This window comes from Equus przewalskii, chromosome 1 (genome assembly GCF_037783145.1).
Source record: "Equus przewalskii isolate Varuska chromosome 1, EquPr2, whole genome shotgun sequence".
Lineage (NCBI taxonomy): Eukaryota > Metazoa > Chordata > Mammalia > Perissodactyla > Equidae > Equus > Equus przewalskii.
The window spans coordinates 174,462,598-174,482,270 of NC_091831.1; the positions used below are offsets into that span (position 1 = coordinate 174,462,598).

General features: G+C 37.5%; 1 protein-coding gene across 6 annotated transcripts in view; it reads left to right on the forward strand.

Moving 5' to 3' along the window:
- The first annotated feature begins 3,424 nt into the window (after nucleotides 1–3,424).
- Nucleotides 3,425–19,673, forward strand: part of MIA2 (MIA SH3 domain ER export factor 2) — an 88,079-nt gene continuing 71,830 nt past the window's right edge. For all 6 annotated transcript variants that reach the window (XR_011542553.1, XM_008519426.2, XM_008519428.2 and 3 more), the window contains exons 1-6: nucleotides 3,425–3,773; nucleotides 5,960–6,093; nucleotides 8,053–8,139; nucleotides 10,990–12,214; nucleotides 17,834–18,052; nucleotides 18,159–18,259. Coding sequence is in view for 5 of the 6 variants with exons in the window: in XM_008519426.2 (XP_008517648.1) it covers nucleotides 3,659–3,773; nucleotides 5,960–6,093; nucleotides 8,053–8,139; nucleotides 10,990–12,214; nucleotides 17,834–18,052; nucleotides 18,159–18,259 (1,881 nt within the window). In the remaining variant the exon portion in view is untranslated. The remainder of the gene's footprint in view (nucleotides 3,774–5,959; nucleotides 6,094–8,052; nucleotides 8,140–10,989; nucleotides 12,215–17,833; nucleotides 18,053–18,158; nucleotides 18,260–19,673) is intronic.

The window sequence follows — 19,673 nt, forward strand, 5'->3', positions numbered from 1 at the left end:
GTAAATGCTGAGACAGAGTTTGGGGTTCAAGGGATCAACCCCTATGAAAGCACGAGGAAGAAAGCGGGATTGGACAGAGGAGGAAGCCAAACTGCACTGCAGGCTCTACAAAGCTTCAGTCAACCCAGCAGGGAGCTCTGCAGTGAGGGCGCCCACGTTAGGCTGCCGTTGCAGCCCTGCCTTTTTACTCTCTTGCCATTTCTTCACCAGATTCATTAGACCACCCGCGAAGGGGTGGTCTTGGGTAAGGCAGCTCTCTGCAGCTGAGGCTGACCTTGAAGTAGCCACCAGAAGAGGGCTGTCGGCTGACTGCTCTCCCTGCAGCTGGGCAGAAAGTCTTGCCTTGAAGAGGGAGCGTGGGGGGCCATCTCCATATCTTCCACACCAGTTCGAATCTCAGTCTCTCCTGGACCTTCTCTCTCACTGCACAGCTGTCTACGTGGGAATGTTTCCAAAGGGTCTGGTCTAGTGCCCCCTGCCTAGGAAGAAAAACACCCCAGCTTCATCAGTTCAGCTTACCCCAAGGACCTTCTAATCAAATTTCTCTGTCTTATAAAGCGCCAGACTGACAGGCTGCTGGTTGAAGGAAATATGTTCCCACTTTAGGAAATCTAAGGTCCTGAGAGAGAAGATAGTACTACATAGTATCAGAAATAAGCTCACCAAGCAGCATGCGTGCTTCTGTCTTTACGTTCTCTTGGAAAGGGTTGCTCAGCGATTTCATTGCTAAGATACTGAACACGCGTGGCATTGATGATTCATTCTTTAGCTTTATGCGGTAGGTTCTCTTCCCTCCTGTATGGTTTCTGAAGAAAGCTATAGGCCTTCCAAACCAGTATTCCCAACTGTTACCGTAAAACCTTCCTCAGCAGCAGTTTTATATTTTAATATTGACACAACACTTGATCTGAAAAGTGCATCAGCAATTACATAATATTTGGCTAAGTTAATATGACTATGTTGATAGTGAAAACTGATGCTTCTGTTTCTTTAAATGCTCTTATCCCTTCGACGTACCACCTCTTCATCTGGGTCTATCAGACACAGTTAACATTGTGCTACTGCATTTTCAGATATTTTGTTAAGATATATTTAAATAGCGATCTGAACATAAAATGAGATCATCTGAGTGCATCAGGTAGTGAGAAAGTGGGAGCATTTCTATAGAAGCAAATCTCTCCATGCTGGTATCTTAGGCAACAATTTTTCTCTTGTTTTTCTTGACTCAAATCTCCTTCAGGCCAATCAATAGACAAACTTAAATATATCTTGGTTCTTTTCTGTCTTAACTTACAATATAATTAAATTAATTAGTGCAGAATTTAGCCAAAATGTCTTCAATATTGAATACAATAAAGGATAAAGGATACTAATTATTAAATATTCTCTATTTGATCTTATATATTCTGAAAATAATTCTGTGCCAAATTTTGAAACTGAAGGGCTAATCTTTCTTTAAATGTCTTTGATGACATAGTCTATAGATTTGCAAAAGTAGTCAAGAAACTAAGCTATACATTTTGAGTGTGGATGTGTACAGCTATGCCGTCCTCTGATTGCAAGCCAACTGATCCTCAAATTCATGCTCTAGCAGATTCTAAGGACATAAATCTTTGATCTAAGAGAGCAGGCTTCCTACTGATTATTTATTTATTAAAAAAATATTTTTTTTGAGGAAGATTAGCCCTGAGCCAACATCTGCTGCCAATCCTTCTCTTTTTGCTGAGGAAGACTGGCCCTGAGCTAACATCCGTGTCCATCTTCCTCTACTTTATATGTGGGACGCCTACCAAAGCATGGCTTTTGCCAAGCAGTGCCATGTCTCCATCCGGGATCCGAACCAGCGAATCCTGGGCTGCCCAAACGGAAGGTTTGAACTTAACCGCCGCACAATTGGCTGCCCCCGCTACTGATTATTGTTTTTGGAAAACAGACAAACAGAAAACACACTTCCTTTTTCAGCACTTTGAAAGCGGAAGTCCTTCACGTTAGCTTGCTCAGGTGCTGGATATTTGTCTTCTTTACGTCAGGTACTAGAGGGGGGTGGCGTGTCATACAAGGGCTGCATTCTGTCAACCTTGTACCTGCTGGCGTGCCCGAGATACAGGGAGAAGGTACAGCAAAAAAGGGGTTGGAAAAATATTTTCTCAAGAGTGACACAGGACAACCATGGTTTCTTCAAATCTACTGAGATCTAGTGTTTTACACAAAAAAATCCCAATATAGGGCTCTGATCCCTTTTAAGTGATAATAATATTCAAATAGCTTGATTTTCATAGCTTTATTGTTATTTTAAAACTACGTATGCTCACAGGTTTATTTTTTTTTAAAGATTTTATTTTTCCTTCTTCTCCTCAAAGCCCCCCAGGTACAGAGGTGTATATTTTTAGCTGTGGGTCCCTCTAGTTGTGGCATGTGGTACGCCACCTCACCACGGCCTGATGAGCGGTGCTATGTCCGCGCCTGGGATCCGAACTGGCGAAACCCAGGCCGCCAAAGCGGAGAGCGCGAACTTCACCACCAACTCTTAACCACTCGGCACAGGGCCGGAGCCCGTTCGCTGGTTTTAAAAAAGAAAGTGAAACCACATAGAAAGTTAGAAAGAAGAAAGTGAATACAACTTGAAATCACACTATATACTCCCACCATATGGATGAAGATTCTCTCAGACTTCTCTCTCATTCTCTCTCCACCTCCAGAAATCTGCATACAATTTTAAATATAGCGCACAAGATTGTACCTGCTGTTCCTGGAATAGAATTGCTGCAGACGGAGCAGACATCTCTGTGGCAGATGCCTTGATTCTTGGTGGTAAGGCATAGCGGTTATGAGGGAGGGGCGTCGCAGGGCCGAGGTTTAACTTCTTCTCCACTCACTGTGTGACCTTGGGCAAGTGATTCAACCCACCCCTATGTACCTCAGTTTCCTCATACGCAAAAATGGAGATGATAATATTACCTACCTTAGAGAGTTGGTGTGAGGGTTAAATCAGATCATATAATAAGTATTTAAGACAGTATCCAGGACATAAGTACTTACTGCATTTTAACTATTATTCTTAACTAAGCACAAGTTTCAACTTCATAGTAACGCTGAAGATTTTTAAAATATGAACGTGGGATATTTTTTCAAATAACTTTCATCATGATATTTCAAAACCATGCTTTTAACATAAATGATTGCTGCTTCCACATGTAACTATATGCTTCCTCCACTGACACTGGTATCTGCGTGCAGACAACACTCAGTTTGTATGTATTGACTGACCTCCCTGCAGACCCTAAGAGAGAGAGATGGACTACCTTTTTGTGGAGGCCTGTTTTAGGAATTGTCCTGTCCAAAGCGAGGTGCCTTTAAGCGAGACAGTGTTACATGGGCCACCTTTGTAAGACGTGAGTCCGACTAAAAATCCCTGTTAATTATTAAACCCTTAGGTATTATCTGGACACCTGACACTGCAGATTGAGAACAGAGAGTGTTTGTCCCAAGTTAAGCCTAAACACTGATAGAAAAATATAGTTATCAAGGGATTTAAAAAAACCCAAACCTTTTTCTGTTGTGTTTAGTGAAGAGAGTGGGGAATCTCCTGTTGGAGCTGGCGTGTCTGCAGTCCAAGCAATCGCTTTGAGCCTTGTTTGGGATTCCTGCTTGTTGTAGCATGGCGGAGCTGGGAGTCCACAGAATCCTCCTTTTGGTTATTTCTCTGACAAACTGTCTGGAGAGCACAAAACTGCTGGCCGGCTGGAAAAAATGTGGTGACTTGGAATGTGAGAGTAAGTCTGCTTTTCTTTTTTCTCTTCTTTTCTTCTTCAACTGAGGCTCTGAAATGACATAAAATGTTATTGTGGATATGTGTGATAAAAATGAGCATTAATTCATTGAGAAATATTTGCAGTCATAAAGTATGGTTGACTATAAAAAGGAAACGCTGGAAGCAAAGCATTTTGTGATAGTTTTTAATGTAAATATACAAAAGAGCGAAGATCAGCCTGATATGTAAATATATCAGAAATTATAAAAATATTAATCCAGACCTCAAAAACAAACTTATCAGATATTTTACTATTTTTTAAGATAAATTGATTTGCATTAAAAAAGATATCAAGCCATTTAATAGTTCTTTATTTATGAAGCCCTTATATTTTTTTAGTTTCTAATTCAGTCAGAACTTTCTGATTCTCACAAGTTTTCTAAAAATGTTTTTATTTCAAACCATTGTGATTTATTGTCTAAACTTTATCAAACATTAATCATTTCTTGTCCACTTATTAAGTAAAATTACAGAAATTAGTGTTAGAAGTATATAATTTTATTCATATCCTTGAATATTAAACTTTTATATTCTACAAAGAGAAATTAATTTTCATTTTATTGGTTAAAAACTTAATTTATCTTTTATCAGTATTACGGTGCAAAATGAATAGCATCCCAATGTATTAAATTGTTTTAAGTATGTTCTATCTCTCCAGTATGTGAGAATTATTTCTAATTCACAACATGTAAATTAAAAATGCAAAATGTTATTAGTATAAACATAAATAATTTATAAGTAAATTTTTTGAGTAAACATTTTCCTTAATCATTTGGACATGTAACTTAATATATAGAAGTTTACTAGATGATGTTTTATAATAATAATAATCTTTCTTTCTCTCTTTACAACCTCATTTTAGTTTCCTTAGGGCCAGACACAGAACAGGGAAAGGGAACATTCAAATTGATAATAATATGTAATGTTATTTTAACTTGAATTGCATCACTTAATTAAAATGTTTTACATATGTTAGTATAATTATAGTAGTTAATATGGTATGTATATTACGTTATGTGTTGAAGGGCTAAACCTAGCATATGTGGTTATGATCATTCATGGTTATTGAGGGCCTACCCTGTGCTGGATCTGGAGGGTGGGTTGTAGATCTAATGAGAATAAAATAAAATGTCATTTTCTTGTACTCTAGGAATCTTCATTCTAGTGAATGATGACAAGACAGGTCAATATGAAACAGTAAAGGGTGATACAACGTAAGGATAATTGGTAACAGTGAAGTTCAGAGAAGGGACAGAGTAGGCTGGACCAATTAGGGATGTCTCATAGAGGAAGGAGGATAGGAGCTGACCATGAACAGAGGCTGAAGGGTTTCTAGGCTTTGGAAAGAGTAGAAAGAAAAGCTCAGAATATGGAAGGCGGATATTACAGTGAGAAGAGTCTCAGTGCAAATCCAGCTCCACCACTTAGCAGGTGTGTGACCAACATGCTGAGATTTGGTTCAAGGCTCATTTGTTATCCTAAGATGAGATTATTTACCTCATAGGTCTGTTTTGAGGATTTAATAAAGGAAAGACATGAAAGAGCTTATTGTAATGCCTGGAATATAGTAGGTGCCAGGAAGAAAACTAATGGTATTTTCCTTCCCTTGCCTGCTGATGAGAATGATAACAACACATTCCAGAGACAAAGGATAGATGAGCTTGACTATAAAGGAATAAGAGGAGGTCATTTTTTTTTTAAAGATTTTGTTTTTTCCTTTTTCTCCCCAAAGCCCCCCAGTACATAGTTGTATATTCTTCGTTGTGGGTCCCTATAGTTGTGGCATGTGGGACGCTGCCTCAGCGTGGTTTGATGAGCAGTGCCATGTCCGTGCCCAGGATTCGAACCAACGAAACACAGGGCCGCTTGCAGCGGAGCGCGCAAACTTAACCACTCGGCCATGGGGCCAGCCCCAAGAGGAGGTCATTTTAAATAGGGAAGAAGGAGCAGGTTATGGACAGCATTGGGTACCAAGCCAAAGACCTTAGAATTGATTCTTTGCGCAGTGGGAAGTCTTTGTAGGTTTTTGAGGTCATAAATGATATGAAGAAATTGCCATTTGGGAATACATAGGATGGATTGGAGGAGGGCAAGATGGGAGGGGGAGAAATAACATTTTAATTTAAATTTTGTGTTTTTCTTACATAGCTTTAATAAGCAGAGTCTTAGCCTTGAGAGATTACAGAGGACCTGACTGCCGATACCTGAACTTCACTAAGGGAGAAGAGATATCTGTTTATATTAAACTTGCAGGAGAAAGGGAAGATTTGTGGGCAGGAAGTGTAAGTATCTAGTCTTAAAAATTGAATGCAGAATAAATGACCAGTTGCACAAGGATGCTTGCTTTTCATCTCTAAAGAAACTTTATCTAAGAATTTCAAAGTGAGATATATATATATATATATATATATATATATATATATATATATATGCCCTTAACATATTTAAACAAACAAAAAATGGTCATGTTCTGTGTTGGTTCCAGAATTTCTATAAAAGTAGTTTTTTGGGAAGGCAGTCCGGTTGGGTTGGAAGACTAAGAATGCCTTGAAATTATTTTATATATCATACATAGTCTTTGAACTTAGATTTTATATTTACCTGGAGAGTAAATTTACATACTGTAGAGTTGCTGATGGAAATCACGAGATGGCTAGGCAACCCCAGGGATCCCTTAGTGCTGCCAATGGCCAAGTTTAAGAGAGATTGGGAAATTTTAGTTAATCAAATTAAAAAACATGTCTTTCTGAGCAAATAAAGGACTGAGTAGTTATTGACGAGGTCCTCAGAAAGATTAGTAGCCTAGGGAAGTGAGGTATATGAATTTTTCATGGAAAAAAGAGCAACTGGGAGAGACTTTTATATGGCCCAAAGTCCTATTACACTGAAATTCCTAAAAGCTTGAGTCATCTCTCTGATATAAACACAAGAAAATTAATGATTAATGTTTTCAGCTGAAAATAAGTTTCTATCTTTGATTGTACCATGCTTTATAATGAAAAGACGCTATGATAAACGATTTTACTTCCAAGCTGAACAAGCATGACCAACCTGATACATACATCATTTCCATACTGAATATGCATCAGATCCCTCTCTTGTGTAGCCTCTCTGATCACTGTTTGAAGGATCAGATGCTGTTTGGATCTATCCTGGTTTTTACCATCTAAGACGGAACCTCTGACTGTCGCTGGCCAGAATCGTTTGTCTGGCCTCTGCAGCTCCCAAGATTCCTTGCTGCTTATGGTCCCTTAAACATGCCAGTGTATGTCTTGAATGCGTTGGAGGCATCCAATGCAGCTATAAGAAAAATGACACAGTAGGTATCATAAAAGGAAAAGCAAGCATTCTTTCTTGTCTGCTATACATAAAAATGATAATTCTGCTCAAAAGCAGTGTGCGATGTGTGGAGCCAGGATGAAGGTTCAAGCACGCTTGGTTTGGGGCCTTAGGTGTTTAGTCTGGCATATAGCTGTTGAAGGAACCACACTGCAGAGTTCACCCTCAGACTGTCAGTTTCCAAATAGTTGCAGCAACTGCAGAGCTGGAAGAATCACAATCGACGGGTAACGGTGCTGGGTCAAAGGACCAAAGAAATTTGTCCTTTAAACTTTGACAGGGATAGGAAACGGGCTGAGCATGGTTGTGTGAAGGCTTCACTCTCAGGGGACATCTTGCATGTACTTAAACTGGATTAAGAGGATCTCTGTTACCAGGCTAGCCCCAGAAACCTGAATGGAATCCAGTCCTCTCTGGAGGACTCATAGATCTTCACTATCTTGATGAATCCGTCTCTGCCTTCAGAGTTTAAACCTCTCACCTGACTTTGACATCTTGAAAATGCTGACCCTGTCACAGCTCCATCTAGCTTGGCTACTGCCACCATTCCCTTGCCTTTGATACCCCAGGTTTACTAGTGAAATCTGTGGTCCACCTGGGCGAGAAAGGTCACCAAGGAAGACAAAAAGGAAGATAATGAGTATGTGGGACGATTTTTGCTCTGAAGTTTGAAAGAGTGGCATTTTACAGCTTGGCTCTTTGTTCCCTCAAATTAATGCTGTTCTTTTGAATAAGAACAGGAATATGATTTCACTCACTTTCTTTTAGATGGCAAATGAAAGCCAATTAATGTTTGTGATTTGAAATAGATGAAAGCCAAGGACATGGGGTCAAATGAGGCTCAATATTTATTATTGCTTTGATCACTCTTCCCTGCTAATCTTTGTTCTTCATTTTCATAGAAGGGAAAGGACTTTGGATATTTTCCCAGCGATGCGGTCCAGATTGAAGAGGTGTTCATATCCGAGGAAATTCAAATATCAACTAAAGTGAGTAAACTCATTTCAGTTATTAACTGAATTTAAAATTTCTTGGCTAAAACAGCTTTCTGTAGTATAAGTGCCCATGTGTTATGTATCTTGTATAGTGAATACATAAAAGAGTTGGTCTGAGAACTCACTCTAGGAATAGTTTGCGTATGTGAATAAAATTAGGTGAGACAAAGTTGATGACAGGCAAAGATTTTGCTTTCTGAAAAATCAACAGACAAGCAGTAGAGTGTAGTGGTTAGACCTGGATTCTGGAGGTGGGCTGAGTTCAAAGCTTGACTCAGCCATTTAGTAGCTATGTGGGCTTGTGTGTTTTAATTTTCTCATCTGTAAAATGAAGATGATGATTATATCGTGCTACCTCATAAATTTCTTGAGGAAAAAATGAGCATATGTAACAGAACAGCGCTTAGTAAGTGCTGTGTAAGTGTTAGATATTATTACTAATGTTATTGTCCTACTGGGACAAAATTTATTTCCCATCACACTCTCTAGGTCTCATATCTGTACAACCTCTTTTGCCGTTGGAGTTTTAAATAAGCTTGATAATGTTGGGTGTGATAATGTTCGACTTGATGATGAGAAAGGGAATCAGAAGGTGACTTTTCAGTATGTGAATCTGATTAGTCCACTAAATTCAGATTCCAGATTAAGCCAATTTACCTTAAAGGCGGTCAGTGTGAAGTGAGTCTGCCTAGTGAAGCAGACTGTCTATTATCTGGCTCTTTCTCAGCACAAATTCTGGGACTAACTGTCCATTTACTGTATAATTACTGTTCCTGTCAGTTCTAGCTCCAAAAAAATCTGGAGTATGTTGTCTTCTCCCCATACATCTAATCCAAGGCATCATCATCTCTTGAGTAGGATGCTACAACAGCCTGCTAACTGGTCCCCAGGTTCATTGAACCTGGAATCAAGCCCAGATTCCTTACCCTGGCTCTAGGTGATCTCCTCCTGCCTCCCCTGCTGACCCTGTCTCATGCTACTCTCCCCTCACACGCTGTGCTCCTGGCCACAATGGCCTGTTGACTGTTCTTAGAATATGCCAAGCTGTTTCCCAGCCCAGCCCTCCAAGCAGCCTGTTCCCTCTGGTTGGCATGCTTTTCCTAAGTTTTTCACTTGACTAGTTCCTTCTTATCCTTTAGGTCACAGCTGAAACATTATTAGTACCTCAGAGAGGCCTTCTAGGATGACTCTAACAGAATTACTGCTCTTTCGGCAGGGTGTGTGGTATGGGCGGAAGGAGGAAGATTGGCCCTGAGCTAACATCTGTAGCCAATCCTCCTCTTTTTGCTTGAGGAAGATTGTCCCTGAGCTAACATCTGCACCAGTCTCCCTCCATTTTTGCATGTGGGTTACCACCACAACATGGCTTGACAAGTAGTGTAGGTCCTCACCTGGGATCTGAACCCGTGAACCCAGGCCACCAAAGCAGAGTGTGTGAAACCAACCACTATGCCACTGGGCCGGCCCAGAATTACTGCTCTTAATCACAGATTCCTGTTTATTTCCTGCATAGCACTTATCACAATTTATAATTACATTTTTCCTATTGTTTACTGTAGAATTTCAGCACCAGCACAGTGCAGAGCACATAGTAGGCATACAAAAGCCCCAAGTTCTTAGGTCAGTTTCCCTGGGGAGTAGACTCTGAGCTGGACCTTTGCATTGAAGGAAGTTTATTAGAGAGTACTCTCGGGAATAGCACCTGTGAGGGAACAAAAGAAAAAGTGGGATTGGGCAGACAGAGAAAGTGAAATGTGATGCAGTTGCAAAAAAGGTCTTAATTGATTCCATAAGGAACTCTGAAGCCAGGATGGCCTTTCAGAGTTGTCCTGAATAGAGGCAAGGGGTTGAGCTTTTTTATCTTTGCATTACTGGCTCCTCTGGGGTAGTGTAACCTTGGGCTAGGTTAGGTTAGTGTTTTCTAGAGACGGTTACTATTCTAAACACTTGATTCATTTAATCCCCACAACACCCTTGAAGGTAGGTACTATCATTATTCTCATTTTACAGATGAGAAGACTGAGGTTTAGAAAGGTCATGTAATTCACCCAAGGTCACAAAACCAGTTAATGGCAGGACCAGGATTTGAACCCAGAGAATTTGGCTCCAGAGCCTGTTATTAATCACCTACTATATTGCAGTGGCAAAAATATACAGTAAAATTGTAATTCTGAAGCTTATTTTCAAAAATTCTGAGCTTTATTCTCATTTCTCAATGGTGATATGCAAAGAACAGTGCACACATAGCACTGTTTCATGCTTTAAGATTTAAGAAAAAATAACTTCACCATTTTTCTTCTTGATGATTTGGCTGTGCTGTGAGATGAGCGAGGGACTCCCCACCTCCATCGGCCATATGTTTTATCTCAATGAAAGAAGTCTAAATGTCTCAGTGCTGCTTTTAACCAGGCCTTCAAGCTTTCGAGTCTCTGGTCCGTCTGAGCTGTGACCCTGTGCTATGAGACTCCTCTCCCTCCAGTCACTGCTCAGCTGCGTGTGTCCATTCAGTGCACCCTCAGGAGGAGTAAGACTCTGCGGACATGTATGCCTTTTCATCAGTTTATTTGCAGAACATACCCAAGGCCTTGATTGTCTCTGCTTCTCAAATTCTTCAACCATTTGATAACAAATAAATCCTAATGTAAAAGGGTTTTTATTTATGTTTATATCAGTAACCCTGAGAATTCAGCTGTGATACAAGTGGTTGAGTTTAGGAGATTTAGCTTTAGTTTTTCCTCTGCTGTTGAGCTAGGTGTGTGGCCTTGGGAAATCATAGGCATCCGTTTAAATGATTTAGGGAGAAGCATGGAGTTTCGTATGTCAATCATAATTTTTTCCTTTTAGGAATCTGATTTTCTTTGTCTTCTTGGAGTAAGCTACACATTTGAAAATGAAGATAATGAATTAAACAGTGATAATGGTGAAAATATATTTCCATATGAAGAAAATGAAGACCAAAAATCTAGTGTATATGAAAGTGATTTTCAGATAGAACCTGGATTTTATTTAACTTCTGAAAGTCCTTTGTTTGAAGACCAATTTCCAGCATCAGAGGCTCCTGAAGATAGCAGAAGTACTAGTGAATCAAAAGACTGGGAAGGAGCAGAAGCCAGAAGTGTGGAACAGGACCCTATTCCAGAAGCGGATCACGGCCCACCATCCTCAACTGTGCCTGAAACAAAAGGATGGTTTGGGTTTGGAAGTGAACAAGCTGAGGGGAAGACTTCTGAGTCAGTTATTGAGCCTCCACAAGAAAGCTCATTTCGAAGTAGAAAAATAGCAGTAGAAGATGAGAATGACCTAGAGGAATTAAGTAATGGCGAGCCCCAAACAGAACATAAGCAAGAATCTGAATCAGAATTCGATTCAGTGCCAAAGAAACAGTCTGAACTAACGTCCGAGTCAGAGCACATTCTCAATCCTCAAGCCACGGGTTGGTTTGGTGGTAGATTTATAAGTTATTTAGGTTTTGGAGGTGAGGATACAGGGCTTGAAGTATTGTCCAAAGAAAACAATCCACCGCTACAAGATGTTCCTAATTCCATTTCACCTGAGGAAGAACCCACAGTTCCACATACAGAAATATTAACAGAAAAAGAAGACACAATCTCTAATGATAGCTCAATTCTCAAGCCAAGTTGGTTTGATTTTGGTTTTGGTATGCTAGGCTTTGCATATGCCAATGAAGATAAAATTGTAGCAGATGATGAAAAAAATGAAGAAGGAGGTGGAGGAGATAAACATGAACATCCTCCAAGAAACGAATTTGACCCTGATAAAGAACAAGAAATAAAAACAATAAAAATTATGGAAACTGAAGACCAAATAGGAAAGGAAAGAGTCTTAGAGAAGAGAGATGATTCTGATACCTTACTGTATTTTAAAAAGTTCTTGTATAAGTTTGACAACCCTTGGAATTTCCAGAACATTCCAAAGGAAACAGAATTGCCATTTGCCAAACAGATACTGGATGAAAATAATGCAGTTGAAAATGATGAAACAGAAGAATTTTCAGTTGGAAATTATCCCACAGATAATATGATGTTGAAAAGCGGATACAGTCAGTCAGGTTAGTATTAAAATGTCTATAATATAATATACTTTTTAAAAATAATTTACTTTTATAAATACAAATCAGATGAAAAAGTCCAGGAATGCATGTTTCTCAAAATACCCAATAATCAAAGACAACCTTATCAACTACCATTTTACCTATTTCTGGTTTACTTTGGGACTTAGATCTTAATTTTATAAAATAAAATCCCAAGGGAAAAGAATGCTTGGAGATATATGGACATTCCAAGAAGATCTTAAGGTATTTTACAATAAATTTTATTTTATCAAAGTATTATATATAAACAGGTTTAAAAATATAAACAGTGCTAAGGTATTTTGTTTTCCTTTTTCTTTTTTTAAAAAAAGCATGTTCTGTTCCTTCTGTCCATCTCTACTCCCACCTCTGTCCCAGGGACAATAATGTTTTTTTGAAAGTAAAATGTCTTTTAGTATTTATCTCTATTTTCTAAATAAAATCTTTATATTGTTCTGCTTTGATTAATCTATTTTGGACAATGTTCATGTACTTTCTTTCTGGTCGATGAGGATTTTTGCTTGTTTACACTCACTTTTTACCTCATTTACACCTTCCCATTTCAACTATATTTGAATGGTTTTCTTAGAAACCTAAGCCAAGGGTAACTTTAATAATTCAAAATAGTCTTGATTCCTAAATAATATTTTATTCTAGGTCTGTAGTCTCCTCCCCGCCCCAAGAAGAACTATGTTAATAAGGGTTTTCTTTAAGTGTACAAGATAATAAGGAAAGTCAAGCAAAACTAAGGTAAAAGTTTCCAACTTTCTCCCTTGAGTCTCAATTCTGGGAGCTCAACAGAGGGGAATAGAAGAGAGCAGAGTATCAGAGGATCCTTCTAGATCTAGATGTCCAGGTATCTAGTAACTCCTATGATTAAAAACACGTGGATTGTATTTTAAGTAAAGCAATACATAATATGACTTTCCCACACCTCCATTCTGATGTCTCTATGATGGACAGATTAGAAAGTCAGCAAATATTGGCCAATAATACCAAAACAGTTAAATCGTAGAATGACAGAAAACCTTTCCTGAGACAGGATCAAACTCAGAAGGAAACACATTTCCTTTAGAACTAGTTGATTTTCTTGAATTTCCAGAAAAACTGTATGTCATTTCTTAATATTCTCCAAAATGTGAGCTCTTTACTGGATCAACATCCTCAACCAGAATATAGACTTTAGATTCTAAACCTTGTCTGAATGAGAAAGGTGTAGGTGTGATGCTTTCCAAGACTAAAAACATTGGAGACCTAGATTGTCAAAGACTAAAGAGGAAATTATTTGGTTCTAAACTTATTAGATCCTAAGGGAATATTTGTGAAAAAGCAGTTGAGAGAAATTGGGAAGAAGAAGAGAGACTAAAACAAAGCAAGACAACATCAGGTCCAGAGATAGATATACGTCTATATATTCAAATCTATAGATATGTAGATTCAAAATCTAGATATATAAAAATATCTTAGAGCATATTATTAGAAACTCCAGGGCATCCTGAATATCATTTTAGTAGAATTTATTTATCATTTCACATAGTGATGCTGGGAGAATTTCTGAATATGAAGAACTTGGTGAATGGTCTAATGAGAATAGGGCATTGAAGCAGTTAGAATAGCTTTGAGGGACTTGTACGGAAACATTCAGAAGTTCCTTTAACTTTCAGAAAAAAGAGATGTCATACTATATAAACAAAGTGGATTATTCCAAAATATTACAATATTACTTAAACTAAAAACCACCTAGGGTCATGCAAAATTTGCTTTAAAAAAGGAATACTCAAAGAGGGATTCAGGTAAAGCCACCGGCCCTATTTTCTGGATATTGGAGAAATAGCCAAAACAGCCAATGTTTTCAGGTAGTTGCAACAACTCCATTAGGGGATAACAAATGAAAACTTGCCTTAATTAAAAAGAGTGCAAAAGAAAAACGAATCACTGATCTTGAATCAATATTTATGAAAGGTGAGACTCCAGATAAGCACATTTACAGAAAAACTAATACACTGATACAGGAATTTGCAAAACAGACAAATTAGGGGGCAGCTATTTATATTACAATATTAATAACTATTTTACAAAAGGACTCCAGTTGAGCTTATTTAAATAATGAGTTTCCCAAGTACAGTTAAATATGAAAAATTATTCGTTATTTTATCTGACTTAAAATTCTGTTTATAAACAATTGTAAGAAAGGTATATCTGTATCTAATGTAAATCTTTTTTTTCCTAAAGATTTTATTTTTCCTTCTTCTCCCCAAAGCCCCCTGGTACACAGTTGTATGTTTTTAGTTGTGGCTCCTTCTAGTTGTGGCATGTGGGACACCTCAGCATGGCTTGATGAACAGCGCTAGGGCCACGCCCAGGATCCGAACTGGTGAAACCCTGGGCCGCCAAAGCGGAGTGTGGAAACTTAACCACTTGGCCGCGGGGAGGCCCTAATGTAAATCGTAAAGCTTAGATTCAAGTCATGTGAAAATAATACCTTGAAACTGTAATTAAATATGAAAATACTACAGGAAATAGTCATTTTTCTTAACATATATACTTATTTCAAATGCAGTTTAAGATAATGTTTTAAAAGAATCAATTTAGCCACATTTTGAATGTAATTAATTGTTGAATAAGGCTTTTTTCCCCCTAATGCATTCAACATCACTGTGGATCAGTATTTGAGTCCTGTCTGTACAACAGTCCCATTGTATTCAGACTCCTGAGTTGACTGCTCATTTTTACCTTTAGTGTCCACAGACGGCGTTACTAAATTACTGATATGGGTTTGCTCACTTGGGACCTTCATCTTCTAAACAACGCTAAATAAGTGACAGCGTCAAAGTGCTGTGCTAAATTCCTAGCTCAAGGAGCGAACGTACACACTGAGTAATTCGCTTGCTGCCCGTTAATACTGATTGTCGGGACTGCAGTGGCACCTTTCTATCCTTGTCTTAAAGCGTAACTGAGACGTCAATCCTGAAGTTCACTTGAATACTACACTTCAGGCTAAGACTAGTCTCAACATTTTTTTTAAACCCTGTTTGATAAGTTAATTCGATCAAGTGATCAGTTTAAACTATGTTTGAAAACTGAATTAATTGTCTTAAAATAAATTGATAGCTATTTGACATGGCATGCACATAAATGTATGATGCAACATCACAAATGTGGCAAATTTTGACATACGTGTTTCACATTAAAAATTTTTAAATTAATTTTGGGGAAGAGTAATCCTTTTTAAATGAAGGTTCTCGAGAGATGTGCATACATCTTTTCACTCTAAATTTGAATTCGGGTATATTATCATTTAAAGGTATAAATCATTTAAATATTTAATATATAGCATAAAAGCAGAAAAGTCAGGAATATTTTATTTAAACTTCTATCAGCCTTGTTTCATTGAAATGCAAAACAAAACATATTTTCCCTAAAGTAATGATCATATCATTAGTTGGATAATATGCGTTTTTATCTGACAGCACAGATTTATTTGACTTCCGTAAAAAAGCAGTGATAAGATTTAGAATTTCTTGAGTTTCCTTTCAGAAATTATTGCACTCTCATCTTACTGAAGCAATATGTGAATTTCAAGAGATCACCAAATTAAGGAAACATCAATCTCAGGAGAAGCTTTGCCTGTTCCAGACACATTCATAGCATAGAAATGAAATTCAAAATACAATTTACTGTTGATTTTAACTTGATTTCTCAGCACAGCCTTATGCTGTTCTTGGGTCTGTTATAGAGAACAAGCATATACCTGTGTATACTCATGGCAGCGTGTATTTTACTAACAGCTGAATGAGAATATCTCATACTTATTACTTTTATATTCTATTTATAATATCAGTATTTTCCCTTTACTGAGCCAACACAAACACACAAAATGTTATTTTAGTGCTGTCGACCTTTTCTTGATAATTTCTAAAGTAAATGGGTAATTCCTAAAATAAATAATGATGTCAAGAATATATTTTGGACTCACATTATCTGCATTTGTTTTACACACACACTCTAGTAAAGTAGTAAATAATATAATGTGCTTTAAAATAGACAACATCTTATAAGTGCTAACCAATAAGGATTGCTCTTGATCATATTTTCCTCTAAAATTTTCACTTGAAATAAAGAATGTATTTGATTTGAGGATTTAAAAAGCTTCTATTCGTTCACTGTTTCTTTTAATATACTCACTGGATGATATGCTATGATATATAACAATATGCTGAACATAGGAGGAGGGGAAAACAAAGGTTTAACTTTGAAATTAACGTAGCTCCAAGAGTGTAGAAAAAGTACAATACCCGACATTTGATTGGTACCTTATCATTTTTGAATTTGTTTTAAACATCCTAAGAATATGGCTACCTTTCTATGCAAATGAATAATATAGTTTCTTTAGTGGTGGGTGGTTCTTCCACCTTTCGAGCAACTTCATTAAAAGTTTGAGTGATAATTGCTTTTATATTTAAGAGTACATATTAGCAAATATGTATTGTGGATATACATGATCCAGTGGACTAGATTTCAGAACTTGGAAATTAATTGCTGTAAGCTCTAATGTTGCCTTTCTTCTAGCTCAGTTTGTTATATTTATTAAACAGAATTAACTATCAATATAAAGTAGGCTGTAGATACTGTAAATCATTTTGGTTATTTTGACTCTTTCTGGTTCTGTAACAAAGTAAGAAACATCTATTTCACCAATTTTCTTGAATGGCAAGGAGATATACATATATATATATATATTTGCAATATTATTTAAATATTACACCTTCTTGGATAATAAATGTATCTAAGAGGAATGATATCCTATGGGGATTTATTTGCTATCTTATTGTTAGACATAAGCTTCTATAGTACAACACAATTGTTGTTGACAGTTATGTTAGGTTTTTTTTTTTTTAATATTTTTTAGAACAAAAAGACAATATAGAGAATTGAATTGTATACAGTTTTTAAATTCTTGCCAGGTCAAGGAATAAGAGAAACGCTATGTGGTAGGCTGAATAGTGGCCCTCCAAAGATGTCCATCTCTTAATCCCCAGACCCTGTGAATATGATACTTTACATAGCTAAAAGGACTTGCAGATGTGACTAAATTAAGCATCCTGAGGTGGAGAGATTATTCTAGTGGGCCCAATAGAATTGCAAAGTTTCTTATAGGAGGAAGGCAGGAAGGTCAGAGTAAGAGAGAGGGATTAGAAAATGCCTCACTTCTGCATTTGAACATGAAAGATGGGGCCATGAGCCAAGGGATGCAGATGCTCTCCAAAAGGTAGAAAATGCAAGGAGATGGATTCTCCTCTAGAGCCTCCAGAAGGAACACAGCCCTGCCACCACCTTGGTTTTAGGACTTCTGATCTCTAGAACTCTAAGAGAGTGTATTTGTATTGTTTAAGTCACGAAGCATGTGGTAATTTATTACATCAGCCATAGGAACTAATGCAGGCTACAATTTATGTTGTAGTGACCTCTTTCCATAATGAAGTGTCACAATGACCACAAAGGTTCAAAGAATGACCTGCCTAGAAAACAAAAGGGAAGTCCACAACAAAGCAAGTATTAAAAAAACCCACCAAAACATTTGTCTTTATTTATTTGCAGATATGCTCTCTGAAACAGAGTTACCTATGAGAATTCATGAAGAAGTACACTTCAAAACTCCATCTTCTGAAAATAATGATGAAAAATCAAAAACATCACCAGATACGGAAGGGCCTACTCAGGTGGAAACAGACAGATCTGAGGAAAATACTCTGCCAAGCAGTCAAACATTTTCAACTGATTACTCTCTGTCTTCTCAAGATTCCATCGCTCAAAAAGGTAAGAAACAAGTTATTTGTTCTCTAATGCAGCAATTAAGAAAGAAATTAGATTCAAAAGTTACATCACATCAAGTGTTAACATATTTTTATTTATAAACCAACAGAAGATGCTTCTGAGCGTCAGAGTCTGGAATATTTATTTCAAATTGATATTTATGATTTCACGAAGTCTGCATTTTCACCAGTTGTAAGTCTTACAGAAAGGGTAAGTTGACCTTTTAAATCTTTTGCGATAATTTTGCCTAGTTTACTAAGTATAGGAGCAGCTGCAAATTATGTCTGAGTGAATCCTACTTATGTAAACACCACATAATGTTTCTCTTTCCATAAAATCTTACATGTAAGATTTCTCCTTACGTGAAGGTTTTGTTGCATGGGTTGTTGCATGGGTGTTGTCAGAATTTTTGAAAACTTTTTCTTAAGCTTCATTGATCTTGAGCATTGGGTTTTTTTCTTCCTCTTTTTTCAAATCAGAGAAAATTATACCAAATGAGTTAACTCAAATAATACGAACTGAAAAATGAGCCTTAAGCAAATTATTAGTATCTGAATGACAGCTGTGACCTCAAAATGATGTAATGTGAGAATCTTACAAAAGCAATTAATACCTCAAAATTTAACCAAGCCGTAACTAAAATTCCACCATCTGTCCACTTTTTCATTTATTCTAAATCCTATTAAATCCTATCTCACTTATTGTAAATGAGATATTGCTGAAGGACTTAGCTGTAGTGCTTGGCACGGAGGAGGCCTTTTACCAATGTTAGTTCCTTTTCTCATCTATTGCTACCATAGAAATAATTGAGGAAGCACTTTTATCTTCTCATTTATATTTTAAGATGAAATTGAACAGTGGTTGCCCTCAACGAGCTCACTCTAGTTGGAGGACATAGGTAGGAAAAGTAATAATTATAATATGGTGCTGTAATAGCCATAGGATGCTACTGACATACAGGAGGAGCTGCCTAGTAGATTGACTGGAAGTGGTAGATAGAGAAGCTGGGGAGGAGGAGCCTGGAAAAGTGTCCCAGAGGAGATCGTGCTTGAGCTGATCTCGAACAAAGAGTAGGAATTAGCCAAAAAAGAAAGGATGACCATTCTAGGTTGAAGAGAGAATGTTTTTTAAAGTACAGAAGTGGGAGAGGTCACGGCATTTTTGGAGAACTATGAGCAATTCAGTCTATCGAATATAGGGTGAGACTGAAGATGTATACAGGGATTAAATCAAGAACAGCTTTGCATGTTATGATAGGAAGTCAAACTCTATCTTGTAGATGATGCAGCACTATTAAAGAATTTTAAGCAGGGAGTAAAATGAAAAAGTGTCATTTATAAAGTCTATCTGTCAACACTGTCAAATAAGGATTGAATGGGTAAAGACCAGAGGCAGGGAGCCCAGTCAAGAAGTTATTGCATTAGTTCAGGAAATAAATAATGGAGATCTAAATCAGGGTTTACAAACTCAAAGGAAATGAGAGAAGCGCAGGTGAAGGTGAGAACCGGAACAAGCTGCAGAGGGTAAGCCTCCTCCGAAGGATGTAGCTGCTGCTGACCTTCAGTCCGCTTTTGCCAGATCTGCTGATATTTCAAGAAAAGTTGGGAATCCAGAATTTTTGTGT